The following is a 15,557-nucleotide window of genomic DNA, read 5'->3' on the forward strand; positions in this document are numbered from 1 at the left end:
GTTCTTTGTCGGATGTGTGAATTACATTGATCAGAACACTGAGATGAAAAGTTTGACCTCAGAGAACTACACCCAATAAAATCGGTATGCACATGTAAAGCCCCCATAACAACATTTCCAAATATGCAGGAACTCAAATTTTCTGGAGATGAAAAGTAACCGATTGGGGAAGGTGTGGTATGAAGGGGCTGGCAGGGCAGACTAACTGTATTCAAACGTAAAGTCTACGTTTAAACGAGGATATATCGAATTGGGATAAATCTGTGAATGTATACTAGTTCCATCACCAGGCGTGCTTGAATGTAAGTCCGTTTCCCTCCCCGTAGAGCATCTTCTCTCTGACACCGACATGATGAGAAGACACTGCTTCTGTAGGAGCCCTCGGCTGCCTGTGAGCCGCTCAGAGGGAGAGAGGGGCTGGTTTGTTTGCTGGTTGGGGCTTTGTCTGCCCGTTGCGTTTTCACGGCCTTCCCCAGAGAAACCTGACCGCTCTGCTTCCAGGTTGGCTTGGTTTTGGATTTTCATACCTTTTTTTTCCTAGCCACCGGGATGGAGTTGCCAAGATTTGGTTTGCACCTTCTTGAAAATCTCCTTTCTCTGCCCTTAACTGTAAGTTTCTAGTTTTTCTGATTTGGGATGCAAGGTAGTCTCAGTCACCAGAAAAGCGACATGACCGTGTTCTAGTTCCAGTGTCAGACCCTGCGTTCAGTCCGTTACTTCGGCTTTTCTCCAGACAGTGGAACCCGGAATGGAGCCCAGCAGATCTGGCTGTTCTTGGGTTCTGTTTTCTGCCTGCCGTGTCCCATCCTGGTGCCTGGACAGAGCTCTCCAACACCAACATTCTCACACTCCCTTTCCCTGTCTCTCCTCCGTCTCCTTCTCACCCCCCGCCCCCCCACCCCACAGGCATCCCCCATAAGTCTCTCTGTCTCGTGGTGCAAAATAGTAAATATTTGTAGTAAGTCATTTTTAATCCTTTAGTTGAAAATATTCATTCATTCATTCGTGAAATACTTAAGCGCTGATATGTTGAACTGTTCGAGGTACCTTACTTCGCGTCACGTCTAATCCTCAACAGTTCCATAGCGTAAAGGTTATTTAGCTGCTTTGAGGCTTATAGGGGTTGTAGTCACTTGACTGCAATCACACACTTTGTTTGGCAGAGTCTGGACAACAGCTACCTATTGAGTTCGTATAAGGCACCAAATGCTGCCCGTGGACCTGGGAGAGGCGTGAGGATTCGAGAGGCCACGAAGGGAAGTGGGCACTGTTGCCCAGGTCTCGGTCTGCAAAATCCACGCTCGTTCCGCGGTTCCGTGTTAACAGTGAACATGCGCCATGATGCTTGCTTTGGTGTTTCTGTTCTGTGCCAGAGGCTCTGGGAATCGGGGCAAACAAGCCCGAGAGGCCCACGAGGGTGTCACAGAAAAGGAGGCATGTATACGAGGCCCTAAGGGGTGAGTTTTCCAAGGAGAGAAATGAAGGACGGCACTGTGGTCCGTGACACACGGGCATGTTGCCTAGTTGTGTGGAAGGAGCTCTGTGGCCGTTGAGGATGCAAGGCGGGGAGGTGTGCAGCGATGGCTCCACAGGGGCCCTTGGGTCTGTGGTCTGGAAGGTGGAATTCTGTCTTCTGTTGAGCATGGAGTCTTCAGTAGGAAGTGAGATGACCGGATCTCTGTTTGGGCGAATGTAAGGGGTGGTGTTGGGTAGGTTGAGGTAGGAGGAGTGAGACCAGTTAGGAGACCCCTGACAATAATTGAGGCAAGAGCCTGGCCTGGGACATTAGGGGGGAGACGGAGAGCCTCCGTCAGCGGAAGCCCTAACTATTAGGCAACTCCCATCAATTCACTGGGTAGCACATACCATTGCCAAGCTTGCTCTTATACTTATTGCTAGTGTGGGTGATGGCATATACACCTTTATGCTTGCATTTGTGTACATAATATACTGATATATGTGTGATTGTACGGGTACTCTAACTAGCCCATTATACATACTACCAGAGGCCCAGTGCACAAATTCGTGCACAGGTGGGGTCCAGCCAGCCTGGCCTGTCAGGAGGAGACTGTGGGAGGTTGGCGGGTCAGCCCCTCCCCCAATTGATGTGGAGGGGGGATGATTGGGGTGGAGCTGGTTGGGGGGAGGGGCTGTGGGAAGTGGGCCCGTGGGCTCTGCCCAGAATGGGGTGGGGGCAATGGGGGCTACTGGCCTGGGGGAGGGGCCATGAGTGTTTAGTAGCGACCCTACCCTTGATCAGGGTGGAGGGGTAATCAGGGGAGGGGCCAGCCAGGGCGAGGCACCTCTGGAGGTTAATTGCCGGTCCCACCCCGGATCAGGCCAGTTCCCTGGCTGCAGTGGGGGTCATAGCGACCGGCTCTTTCGGTGTCTATATAGATAGATAGATAGATAGATAGATAGATAGATAGATATAGATATAGATATAGATACTGAAACTTGTTTTCCCACTTAAACTATATAGAGGTCATTTTTTTTTAATCTGGAACTGCCCAATTCCCTTTTGATAGCTGCTCAGTATTTTCTTCTATGGATGCACCATAATGTATTTATAACACATAATGTAATTATGATGGACATTTAGATTTCCGATATTGTGCCATTACAAATGATGCAGTGAGTATTCTTGTATGTGCATATTGTGCACGTGTGAAAATATAGCCAAGTTCCTAGAAATGGATTCTTAGAAGAATCTGACGTTCTCTGAAATTGCTGAGTTAAATGGATTGGGCAGTTGTACTTTAGTATATTGCTAAGTTACTTTCCACCCTGCCCGTTTTCCTAAACCCTCACCAACACACGGAGTTACCACTTTCATTTCCCTTTCAGAGAACAATTTTTATCCTTTTTTTTTTTTTTTTTTTTTCATTTTCCATTTGTGTTATTGGCCTTATTTCACTCTAGGAGCTCTTGATTTATTAAGGAAATTTGCCTTTTATGTGGTATAAGGTTAAGATATTTCTTCCCAGTATGATATTTGTCTATTGGCTTGACTTTTGGTAGTAATTACTATAAAATTTCCTTTAGTTAAATCTATCAGGGTTTTTTTACATGCACACTGCTTCTAAACTTCATGTTATACGTAGAGACGAGCTTATCAGTTCCATGATTATTTTAAAAACTCTTCCATTGTTTCCCCCCAGAATTTGTATAGTTTAATTTTTTTAATTAAAAGTTTTCCACCATTTGTAATGTATTTTGGGATAAGGTATCTAACGCCCACCCCCCTCCATTGTCCCAACATGATGCATTTAAAAATTCGTACCCTCACCCTAATCGGTATGGCTCTGTGGATAGAGTGTTGGCCTGTGGACTGAAGGGTCCCAGGTTCGATTCCAGTCAAGGGCATGTACCTTGGTTGTGGGCATATCTCCAGTAGGGGGTGTGCAGGAGGCAGCTGATTGATGCTTATCTCTCATCGATGTTTCTAACTCTCTATCCCTCTCCCTTCCTCTCTGTAAAAAAAAATCAATAAAATATATTTTTAAAACAAATAAAAACTCTTACCCTGTTGACCTGAAATGCTGTAAGTTATCTTCTTACGTGTGGGTCTTATCTACCCAGCTGGAGGAGAGACTTTTTCAGGGCCCGTTCGGTTTTTATCCTGTCTTGTTTCCCCCGTAATGTTCTGTATAGAATAGGTGTGCCAGTATTTGTTTTACATTTTAAAAAACTGACCGTATAGGAAAGAACACAACACAGTGGTGCACGGTGTAATTAACATTTATAAAATGAACGTCTGTAACCACAGTGGTCCATTTCCAGCTTCCCAGGCGCCCCCTGGAGGCTCTTCCCGCCACATCCCTGTTCCACCCGTAGAGGGAACCTCTCTGTTGACTTGGGACAGAGACTTCCTTGTTTTTCTTTGTCTTGAGGTTCAACTACATGAAAGTGCCTTTTTCCCCCCTTAGGTAAAAAAAAAAAAAATCATTGAATATCTGCAGTTTTGTGTGTCAGCCTGGAAACTTGGCCACCTCTGGGTCTCTCAACAGCCTAGCGCAGTTGAGCCTGGTTTTGCGTGTTATTCAGCGTCATCTTCCTGTGTTTGCCCGTGCTGTGTGTGCTGCTTCCACTCGCTGTAGGGAGTCAGTTCCCATTGCTGGGGGCGGGCCCTCGGGTGGCTCTGCTGCTTTTCACTTATCCGCTCCCCTGCTGCTGGGCTAGGGGCCACGTCCAGGTGACTGCTGCAGTGAATGTCGCTGTGGAAACCCTCGTACACGTGTGGGTGCATGTGGCCAAGATCTCCCCTGGGACCTGGTCAGCAGGTTAGGGCCCCCTGTGTCGTCTTGTTGTTTTTTTTTAACTTCTTACGTTAACATAATTTTACTTTTTTTAAAATATATATCTTATTGATTTCAGAGAGGAAGGGAGAGGGAGAGATAGAAACATCAATGATGAAAGAGAATCATTGATCGGCTGCCTCCTGCATGCCCCCCAACTGGGGATTGAGCCTGTAACCCGGGCATGTGTCCTTGGTTGGAATCTAACCTGGGACCCTTCAGTCTGCAGGCCGATGCTCTATCCACTGAGTCAAACTGACTAGAGCCAATTTTATATTTCTAGAAGAGTTACAGAGTTGGTACTGAGAGTTCCTGTATCTCCTTTATCCAGCTTCTCCTCATATAAATGTCTAACATAATTGTGGTATATTTTTAAAACTCAGTTTTTCCACTTCATATGTCTCTTCTGTTCTAGGACCCCAGTGCAGGATAGATTGCCGTTAGTCGCAGGTCTCCTTAGACATGAAACAAACTTTCCAACTGTAGAGCAGTATTTGTAGGAAGTTCTTTTTGTTTTTAGGCTTAAAATATCCAGTCAAAATACTACTTTTCTGAGTTACTGTTACATCATCTCTTGGGTCTTGTTTCTTTCACTTAGATAAGTTTATTTTAAAATTCATCCATGTTGTTGTGCGAATCAATAGTTTCTTCATTTAAAAAAAATGTTAGTGAACTTTACATGAAATTAATCATTTTCAGGTAAACAATTCAGTGGTATTTCGTGCATTCACAATATTATACATCCACTACCTGTCTAGTTCCAAAACATTTTCATCACCTCAAAATAAAAACCCATTGCCGAAACTGGTTTGGCTCAGTGGATAGAGCATCGGTCTGCAGACTGAAAGGTCCCAGGTTCGATTCCAGTCAAGGGCAGGTACATTGGTTGCGGGCACATCCCCGGTAGGAGGTGTGCAGGAGGCAGATGATCGATGATGTTTCTCTCTCATTGACGTTGCTAGCTCTCTGTCCCTCTTCCTTTCTCTTTGTGGAAAAAATCAATAAAATATATTTTTTTAAATTAAAAAATAAAAACCCATTAAATGAAGCACTTAACTTTCGATTTCTCCCTCCTCCCAGCCTCTGGCAACCACCAGAGTGCTTCCTGTTTCTGTGGGTTTACCTGTTCATATGAATGGAATAAAAAAATATGTGATCTTTCGTCTCTGGCTAGCATAATGTTTTTGGCTGCCTCCTGTATGCTCCCTATTGGCATCGAACCTGCAACCTGGGCATGTGCCCTTGACTAGAATCGAACCCGGGACTCTTCAGTCTGCAGGCCGACACTGTATCCACTGAGCCAAACTGGTTAGGGCTCCAAAGCCTGTACATCACCCTAAACAGAAACCCCACTTGCATTAAGTTATAACTCTTCTTTCCCCCCTCCTCTCAGCCCCTGGTAACCTCTTAATTTTTATCTCAGTGAATTTGCCTATTCTAGATATTTCATATGCCAGTAAGTGTACCATGCAATATTTTCCCTCTTGTTTCACTTGGGTCCTTGGTTCAAGTCCCTGTGGGTAGATACCTGGACTGGAATGGTTGGCAGACCCCTGTCTAGAATATGTACGATGATAAACTATAATAAATCCCAACATGGTCCTATACTTTTGGCTTGTTTCACTTGGCATAATGTTTTCAAGGTTTATCTATGTTGTAGCAAGCGCCAGACTTTATTCCTTTTTATGGGGGATCCAGAGGCCCCGTGCACGAAATTTCCTGCAAGAGTGGCCTTCCCTCCCCCGGCTGCTGGCATCGGCTTCCCTCTGGCACCCGGGACCCCGGCTTCCCTCGCAGGGGGAGGCCTCACTCACCCGCCATAGCTCACCAGTCTGTGGCCCGGGCCTCCCTCTGGGGCGGTCATGGGGCGATGGCCGGGCCCCTGTCCAATATCGTCGGACCCACCTTGGCTGGCCTGGCCCCAGTGTGAGTCAAAGTGTGGTCCCGGATAAAGTCCGGATGGTCGTTCCGCGGTTCGGTCCTTAGGTCGATTTGCATGTAACACTTTTAGTACCGTATTTTTCCGGCGTATAAGACGACCCCTTAATTTTACAGTTAAAACATAGGTTTAGGCCTATATTCGCTGTATAAGACTACCCCCCACTTCTGAGGCAACACCAGTTCTCTTTTTAATAGACCGCCTCTCTGGCCAACCTGAGCAGGCTTTTTACTAGAACACAGTGTAGCTTCAGGTACAGAACATGTATAATTTGCATGCATAAAAAGCCTTCTTGGATTGGCTGAGTTAGAGAGGCGGTCTATTAAAAAAAGAACTGGTGTTGCCTCGGAAGTGGGGGGTAGTCTTATACAGCGAATATAGGCCTAAACCTATGTTTTAACTGTAAAATTAGGGGGTTGTCTTATACGCCGGAAAATACGGTACGTAGGATAATATTGTATGGCTAGACTACATTTGTTCACCTGTTGGTGTACACTTGTGTTATTTTCACGTCTGGCTCTTGTGAATAATGCTGCTGTGAATGTGGGCATACAGGCCGTGTTGGGTCCTTGGTTCAAGTCCCTGTGGGTAGATACTTGGCCTGGAATGGTTGGCAGACCCCTGGTCTAGAATATGTACGATGATAAACTAAATCCCAACATGGTCCTATACTTTTAAATGTTTGCCAATTTGACCTGTATGTAATAGTATGTTGTTGTGATTTCCATTTGTATTTCCTGGTTTCTCATGGGGTTGAACACATTGTCACATGTTTATAAGCCATTTTAACGCCCTGTTTTATAATGTGCCCATTAATTTTCCCATTCGTGGTTTGTCTTAACAAGTGAATGTTGATGAATTGGTGTCTCCAATAAACCTTTCCTCTGCTGTTTCTGCAGAACAAATAGTGGAGAAAGATGAAGGTCCGTATTACACTCACCTGGGATCTGGCCCCACCGTGGCCTCTATCCGGGAGCTCATGGAGGAGCGGTAAGTGATGCGCAGGTGTCCAAGGAGAAAGGGGCGAGTTGTGAATAGAGTGTGGGTTTTTAAGCACCTCTCATTTCCACGCCTTGGATAACAAGGAATACTGATCTTCAGACTGTGGAAGGTTGAATATGAGGTTCTTACCCCTACTTTCTTAAAATACACTTTTATTGATTTTAGAGAGGAAGGGAGAGGAAGAGAGAGATTGAAACATCAGTGATGATAGAGAGTCATGGATTGGCTGCCTCCTGCACATCCCTCTACTGAGATCAAGACCGCATCCCAGGCATGTGTCCTTGACCCAATCGAACCCGAGCCCCTTCAGTCTGCAGGCGGACGCTCTATCCACTGAGCCAAACCAGCTAGGGCTCTCGCCTCTATTACTTCTGGGTTTCTTTCTATCTATAGGTCTGCCCTTTATCAGTCCTCCTCTCCCCTTTTCCTCTCTCTCTTTCTTGAAATATAGTTTATTGAAGAAATGTGGTGGAATGGCTCTATGTCCTGTAGAGTTTCCCACAGTCTGGATTTTGCTGCTAGCTTTCCGTGGTATCGTTTAGCATGGTCTCCTGCCCTCCGTGCTGTACATTGGTAGTTAGAGCTAAAGGCTTGGTCAGAATCTGATTGTATTTTCTTTCTTTTTAAAAAAAACTACTTTATAGATGGCATTTTATAGCTCAGCTAGGAGGTGTGTACTGTCCCATCTTTGGCCAGTGGTTGCCTCCTGAGTCCTTTCTACATGATCCTGGGTGTCTTGAATAGCTTTCTTGATTTCTCATATGACATGTGTTCTGGGCTCACACTGTGTGTTTATCTAAGAAACCCTGCTTCCTCTTATTGTGGGGTAAGAGGACTTAAAACACAGGCTCTGGGTGCTGGGCAGGCTCATGTCATTGCCCCTGGGGTCCTCACTGTTAGGTCTACTGGACCTTCTCAGTAAAAAGAGCAAAGATGTGTGCGTGTAGGTTTTTCACTTTTGTCATCTTTTAGTGATTCAGTGCATCATGAATGTATATTGACACTTCCAATTCAAACTCAAGCCTGTAGGGTTTTTACTTAGTAACTGTGTTTTGTTTTTGTTTTGTTTTTAAGCAATTTGTATGGATAGAGGCTTTAAAATCTGGGTAGGTGTCCACAGCAGGTGTTAAATGCGCCAAGTCCCAGTATATGGAGAGGTGAAATAGCTCAGGGATTGACAGCAGGTGGACATGGGAGCTAGACTGGCCCTGCCGCTTACTGCCAAGTCACTTAGATTCTCTCTGGCCCTTTTTCCTTATCTGCAAGGAGGAGATGCTGACAGGAGTGCACACGCTATGGAGTGTTGTGAGGGTAAACAGGATCGATTGCAGGTAAAACACGTAGTGTTTATTAGCAAGCACTGCATAGAGTGTCTCCCTCCTACACACGTACTGACTGCAGTTTTTAATAACAAGCTTTAGTATTTCTGGAGTAAAGGCAAAGATTATGTAGACATAAACATGTTTATTCATAGATATGTGGGGGGCAAGGGCGGAGGCTGAGTGGTTTGCTCGTTTGGGACCAAATTTTGTCTAACCAGGGAAGTCAGACGAATCCTGTCTTTAATATAGAAGGAAACATGATTTTGAACTAACTCAGAGCATCCCTGAATGAGGAAAAGGTAAGATGGATGGAGGACAGTGATCTTTTCTCATCACTCTTCCTTATCCTCTACCGTCTGGAAACATATAATTCTAAGTAGCCCATGAGAGCCCACGCTGGTTTGGTTCAGTGGATAGAGCATCAGCCTGTGGTCTGAAGGGGCCCGGGTTCAATTCCAGTCAGGGCACATGCCCGGGTTGCAGGCTGAATCCCCAGTAGGGGGCATGCAGGAGGTAGCTGATCAGTGATTCTCTCTCATCATTGATGTTTCTATCTCTCCCTCTCCCTTCCTCTTTGAAATCAATACAAGAAATATATATGTATTTTTAAAGAGCCAAAGTAGCCCATCAGAAAAGCAGGTGACTAGAGACCCAATCTCTAACTTCAAGCCTAATAGAAAGGGCACCTCTGGGTCCATGAGATTTAAAACAGGGTGTGTGGTGTACACGCATGCCTGCATGTGTCCACACACATGTGTGTTGCAGTGTGAAGGTTGGGAGGGGCATCTTCTTGGCCCTGTTGACTTTTGTAAGGAATCCTCATACCAACGTTTGCAGGTTGAGGGCTGTCGGGGAGTCAAATGTACAAGTTTGGCTCTGGCTGTGTGGCTCAGTTGGTGGGTCATCGTCCCATGCACCAAGAGGTTACTGGTTCAATTCCTGGTCAGAGCACATGCCCACGAGCAGCCTCCATCTCTGGTAGAGTGCCATGCAGGAGGCAGTGATCAATGTTTTGCTCACACATTGATGTTTCTCTCTCTCTCTTTCTCCCTCTCCCTTCTTCTCACTCAGAATTTTTTTTTTTAAATCTTTAACATAGCAACAAAATATACATGTTTGATCTGGGGCAGTTTTGGGATGTGTGTTTCTTGGTTGCAAATATGTGAGATTTATAGATAGCTGTCTAAATAACTTTTAGTTATAAAAGACTGTGTTTTTGAAACAAGGATTAAGAGATAGTGATAAAGTTGAGATTTTTCCCTTTTCTCCCTCTTCCTCTCCCTCCCCTTTCCCCACCCCATCACTACTTTAAAAATAGCCACACATAGATTCTTCAGAAGTTGATTGAAGGGAGGGATTCCTCTCAAGACCAGGAATACCTATGGTTTTCCTCAGTAACTGGTTTATTTTTATCTTGGGGACCTTGTAAATCATGCAACAGATTGCATGCGCGTCTTTATGTTGGCTGCTTGCAAGCTGGAGCCCAATTTGTGTGCCCTGGTGCACCCCCAGTCGGAGGACTCTTTGGCCATGGGGGCCTGCCTGTTCAGGTTCACTCCTGAGTCCTTCTGACAGCACCCTAAGGAGACCTCATTGGCTTCCCTTCCTGAGTTTCTCGTGGGATAAAAAGTTCCAGGCTCATCTCAGAAATACACACGAGACCCCACAGTTTGCATCCTGTGAGCCAACATCGTGTCTGTCTGTCCCACCGTTACTCTGATTCCATCACCTCGTGTAAACATCTCTCTCAAGTTCCTTTTGGGGCAAAAAGGGGAGTGAGCGGTTGATGAGAATAGCCCGGCTGGGGGTCCAGTTTGTGAATGGTTCAGGCTGTCTCTCTCCCTAGCCCTCCCCCTCTCTGCAGGGCCACACCACTGCCTGCAGGGCCACGCTCCTGCCAGGAGTTAGCCAAAGGCTGGACGGGCAGCAAACTGGAATCAGAGACCTGGGTGCTTTGAGCTTACCTGGTAAAAATTTGGAGAAAAGAGGGGGAGTCGAAAGGGAATCCTAAAATATTATCCCAGTTTATTATGCATTCCATAATAATGCAATGTACCTTGGTTGTGGGCACATCCCCTGTGGGGGGGGTGCAGGAGGCAGCTGGTCGATGTTTCTCTCTCATCGATATTTCTAGCTCTCTATCCCTCTCCCTTCCTCTATATGGAAAATTAATAAAATATATATATTTTTAAAAAATAATAAATAAATAATAGCCGAAACTGGTTTGGCTCAGTGGATAGAGAGTTGGCATGCGGACTGACAGGTCCAGGTTCGATTCCGGTCAAGGGCATGAACATTGGTTGCGGGCACATCCCCATTGGGGGGTGTGCAGCTGGTCCATCTTCCTCTCTCATTGATGTTTCTAACTCTCCCTCTCCCTTCCTCTCTGTGGAAAATTAATAATATATATATATATATATATATATATATATATATATATATATGTTTTTTTTGTTTTTTGTTTTTTTTTTTAAATAATAAAAAATAAAGTTTAGAGTGAATAACACTCTCTAGCTATTCGCCTTCCCGGAAGAAATGGAAAAGAAATGTTTACCTTTCAATGTTTCCTAAGCATTTACAAAGCTATGCATATGGATATAAAGAAATTTTGAACCCAATGAGGTCAGTCACACTATCCCCACAGTTTGCAACTGCTCCTCCTTAGTTTCTTCCTTGCTGTCCATGTAATTCCGTTGAGTCCTTTTAGATGGCTACTCGGCTTCCCATTGTGTGGAAATGTATTGCTGAGCCAGGCCTACACTGGACACTTAAGCTGTTTCTGATTGTTCGTTGTTGATGCAGCAGTGAATATCTCGTGCCTCAATCTCGGTGCATTTGCACACTTATTTCTGAGGTGGAGATATCTAGATGTGCTGAGTAAGTAAGATAGAGCATACGTGTATCTGCATTTGTATGCTAACAGTCTGTATAACTGCCATAGCCATGATAACATTCCCTTCGATGAAATAGTACATTAAAACAATACGCTGTGACCAAATTGCATTCACTAGAGCCTGGTGGGCAAACTGCGGCTCGAGAGCCACATGCGGCTCTTTGGCCCCTTGAGTGTGGCTCTTTCACAAAATACCATGGCCTGGGTGAGTCTCTCTTTTTAAAAAAAAAATATATATATTTTTTTTTATTATTGATTTTTTTACAGAGAGGAAGGGAGAGGGATAGAGAGTTAGAAACATCGATGAGAGAGAATCATCTATCAGCTGCCTCTTGCACACCCCCAACTGGGGATGTGCTCGCAACCAAGGTACATGCCCTTGACCGGAATCGAACCTGAGACCTTTCAGTCCACAGACGAACGCTCTATCCACTGAGCCAAACCGGTTTCGGCTGGGCGAGTCTGTTTTGAAGAAGTGGCATTAGAAGTTTAAGTTTAAAAAATTTGGCTCTCAGAAGAAATGTCAGTCGTCGTCCTGTTGGTGTTTGGCTCTGCGGACTGATGAGTTTGCCGACCTCTGCCCCAGAGCAATCCAAGGACAGTTTGATTTAGGAAGTCTGTTCAAAAAGCACCCGTGCTAACTGACCGAAGGAGGGGGGCCATTCCGTCATCTCTCCCCTCAGGTGCTAAAAACGTATTTGATGAAGCAATCAATTCTTTTTTTTTTTTTTTTTTGAAACATTTTTAAAAACGTGATTACGTTTATTGAGGGTGATCTGGGTTCATAAAGGTAATTCTTTTTTTTTTTTTTTAAATATATTTTATTGATATTTTACAGAGAGGAAGAGAGAGGGATAGAGAGTTAGAAACATCGATGAGAGAGAATCGATCAGCTGTCTCTTGCACACCCCCTACTGGGGATGTGCCCGCAACCAAGGTACAGCGAACCTGGGACCTTTCTGCCTGTAGGCCGATGCTCTAGCCACTGAGCCAAACCAGTTTCAGCTAGGTAATCAATTCTTGATTTAAAATCCTTAGAAAAGAAGACCCTTTCAAAGGGGCGGGGGGAGTCTTTGTGTCTGTCCCAGAGGCAGCGGGCTGCGTGCTCAGCGATGAATGGTTTACGTCTCTGGTGAAGTCGGGAAATAAGCAGAGATGCCTGCTGGCACTCAGTACAGAGGCAAGAGACTGACATAGAGGCATAGAGAGTGGAAAGCAGGAGGTGGCAAGCGACCACTGCTTACAGGCGATATGACCCTGTACCTGAAACGAAAAAGCTATTAACAATCAGACGATTCTAGCCGAAACCGGTTTGGCTCAGTGGACAGAGCGTCGGCCTGCGGACTGAAGGGTCCTGGGCTCGATTCTGGTCAAGGGCATGTACCCTGGTTGCGGGCACATCCCCAGTAGGAGCTGTGTAAGAGGCAGGTGATCGATGATTCTAACTCTCTATCCCTCTCTCTTCCTCTCTGTAAAAAAATCAATAAAATATATATATTTTTTAAATCAGACATCCGGGAAGATGGCTGCTCACATCGTTAAGAACAGTCCGTGTGTATTGGACTCTCCCTGGTGCCAGGGACTGGGCAGCACGTCCAGCAGTGCACCCCGTGTGCCTCCCGTGACCGTGTCCCGAGCCGAGCAGGAGGAAGTCACTTTGCCTCCCCTTTGCAGATGGGGAAGCCGAGGCTTAGAGAAGTCCCGTCCTTTGGCCACGGCTCCCAGGGCCGCTGGCCCGTCAGGAACGTAGCTGGGCTGCCCCTCAGGCCCAGTCTGTCAGGCCTGCAAGGCTGCGCTTTAAGCAGCATTTCCCCCCGGGGAGGTGTGTGGCCTGGAGCAGGCCAGCTCAGCTCCGGGGCCTGCGCTGCATGCCCTCGGAAGGTGCTTTGGTTAAGTAGACGGTATCCGAACCACGCGTGTGTGCCCGTGTGCAGGGCGGCCAGGCGTGTGGACTGTCCGGAGGCGTCTCGGAGCCAGGGTGTCCTTGTTGCTTCTCCTGCCTCCGTGGTCCACATCATCTGAACTGTCAGCGGGGTGTGGGGGGAGTTGAAGGAACCTGGGAAGGGTCTCCCGTTTATTTTCTTTGGCTTGTTCCTGGGCTCACAGGGCTGGACACCGAGGCCTGCGCGTGGCCTCGGGCTCGGCCCCCTTCCCGGAGGCTCGGAGGCCATCGTCAGGGCGTCCTGCTGGCCTTCGCCCGGACAGAGCCGGCCGTGACGGCCCGCGGCCCTGGGAGCCGGGGGTGGCCACTCTGTCCCCAGGGGCTCTGAGCAGAGTCAGCGTTGACGCTTGCTCTCCCTTCTCCGTGGTCCCTGCAGCAACAGGCACCCGCGGAGCGCGCTCCTCGCTGGGGTCGCTCTCCCTCGGCGCCTCTGAGCTGTGGTGCTTTGCCGCCCTCTGCAGGTACGGAGAGAAGGGGAAAGCCATCCGGATCGAGAAGGTCATCTACACGGGGAAGGAGGGCAAGAGCTCCCGCGGCTGCCCCATCGCCAAGTGGGTGAGTGTGGTGGCTGGGCTGGGGGTGTGGGGGAGGCCGGCCCGGCTGCGGGCCAGGACCTTGGGGCTGGCACCTGGCGCTCGGTGAGCGTCCTGACTCCCAGCCTCTGCTCTGTCCTCTTGTTGTTCACATGCCGGCCCTGCACCCTGGGCTGGCCTCCGAGAACCGCTCTAGCCATTGTACGGCTCATCCCGTCCCCGTGTTCCGGGCTGTAGAGAGAAGGAAAGGGGGAGCCGAGATGGCGTCTTCCCCAAGTCCGGGCCCCGCTGTGGCCGACTCTGACTCCTCTGCCCCCGCTGTGTGCCCGGAGCTCCTGGTGTCCTGTCCCATGCCTGGAGAGGGCTGGCGAGGCGGGGGTGGGGGTGGGGCAGGGGCAAGGGTAGGGGGCAGGGGTGGGGGCAGGGGTGGGGGACAGGGGCGGGGGCGTTTCTGCCTTTGGCTGTCTCAAGTGAAGCTGCTCGGACCGCGAGGCTATACGTACCTGCCCGCGGCCCTGCTCTCACTTCCTGGGCGTCTTCCTGGGGGTGGGATTGACTGGTTCTGTGGGAATTTTCTGTTTAGCTTTTTGAGGAACTGCCAAAACTTTTCCACGGCACCACGGTCCTTGTTTTTTAAACCAGAAACATACAGACACGCAGCATTTTCTCCGCAAGTGTTTTAGGACGACAAAATTCTCGGTATACACCGAGTGGCCAGATTATTATGCTCTCCGAATGCATAGTAACCTGGCCACTCTGTGTGTGAGTGTGTGTGTATTTTAGAGGCCCGGGACATGAATTCGTGCATGGGCGGGGTTTGGCCAGCCTGGCCAGGGAGAGGGGACATGTGCGGTTGGCCAGCCTGCCTACTGGTGGAACTCCTGGTCGAGGGGACAATTTGCATATTAGCCTTTTATTATATAGGATATACACTGAGTGGCCAGATTATCATGCGTTCAGAGATCATAATAATCCGGCCACTCGGTGTATTTTGCCTTACGATGCTATCTCTGTATTCCTACGCCTCTATAAGTAATGAATAACTTAGCTTTTGTAATAATCATTGTTACCATAACGACCTCAGCCTCTGTGGGGGCGGCACCCCGGTCTGCGGCAGAGGGAGGGGCGTGGCCCACGTGGGTAACGCCCGCCCGCCCGCCCGCCCGCAGGTGATCCGCAGGCACACGCTGGAGGAGAAGCTGCTGTGCCTGGTGCGGCACCGGGCCGGCCACCACTGCCAGAACGCCGTGATCGTCATCCTCATCCTGGCCTGGGAGGGCATCCCCCGCAGCCTGGGCGACACCCTGTACCAGGAGCTCACCGACACCCTCCGGAAGTACGGGAACCCCACCAGCCGGAGATGCGGCCTCAACGACGAGTACGTGGCGGCTGGCGGCCGGGCGGGACGCGGGGGAGCCTCGGCCGCGCAGGGCCTGTCTGTCCCGCAGGGCCTGTCTGTCCCGCGGGTTAGGCCTGGGGGCGGGGGGTCCCGGCCTGGGCTCCGGTCAGGGCCGGGGAGGGCCTGTCTGTCCCGCAGGGTTAGGCCTGGGGGGCGGGGGGGGGGGAAGTGTCCCGGCCTGGGCTCCGGTCAGGGCCGCGCAGGGCCTGTCTGTCCCGCAGGGCCTGTC

At 48.4% G+C, this 15,557-nt stretch overlaps 1 protein-coding gene across 6 annotated transcripts in view; it reads left to right on the plus strand.

Moving 5' to 3' along the window:
* The window catches only part of TET3 (tet methylcytosine dioxygenase 3), a 93,236-nt gene that overhangs the window by 59,764 nt on the left and 17,915 nt on the right, over positions 1-15,557 (plus strand). For all 6 annotated transcript variants that reach the window (XM_084901264.1, XM_084901262.1, XM_084901263.1 and 3 more), the window contains 3 exons: positions 7,137-7,227; positions 13,858-13,951; positions 15,099-15,307. In XM_084901264.1, coding sequence (XP_084757390.1) covers positions 7,137-7,227; positions 13,858-13,951; positions 15,099-15,307 — 394 coding nt within the window. The remainder of the gene's footprint in view (positions 1-7,136; positions 7,228-13,857; positions 13,952-15,098; positions 15,308-15,557) is intronic.

This window comes from Pipistrellus hanaki, assembly GCF_964339955.1.
Source record: "Pipistrellus hanaki genome assembly, chromosome: 12".
In the NCBI taxonomy this organism is placed as follows: domain Eukaryota; kingdom Metazoa; phylum Chordata; class Mammalia; order Chiroptera; family Vespertilionidae; genus Pipistrellus; species Pipistrellus hanaki.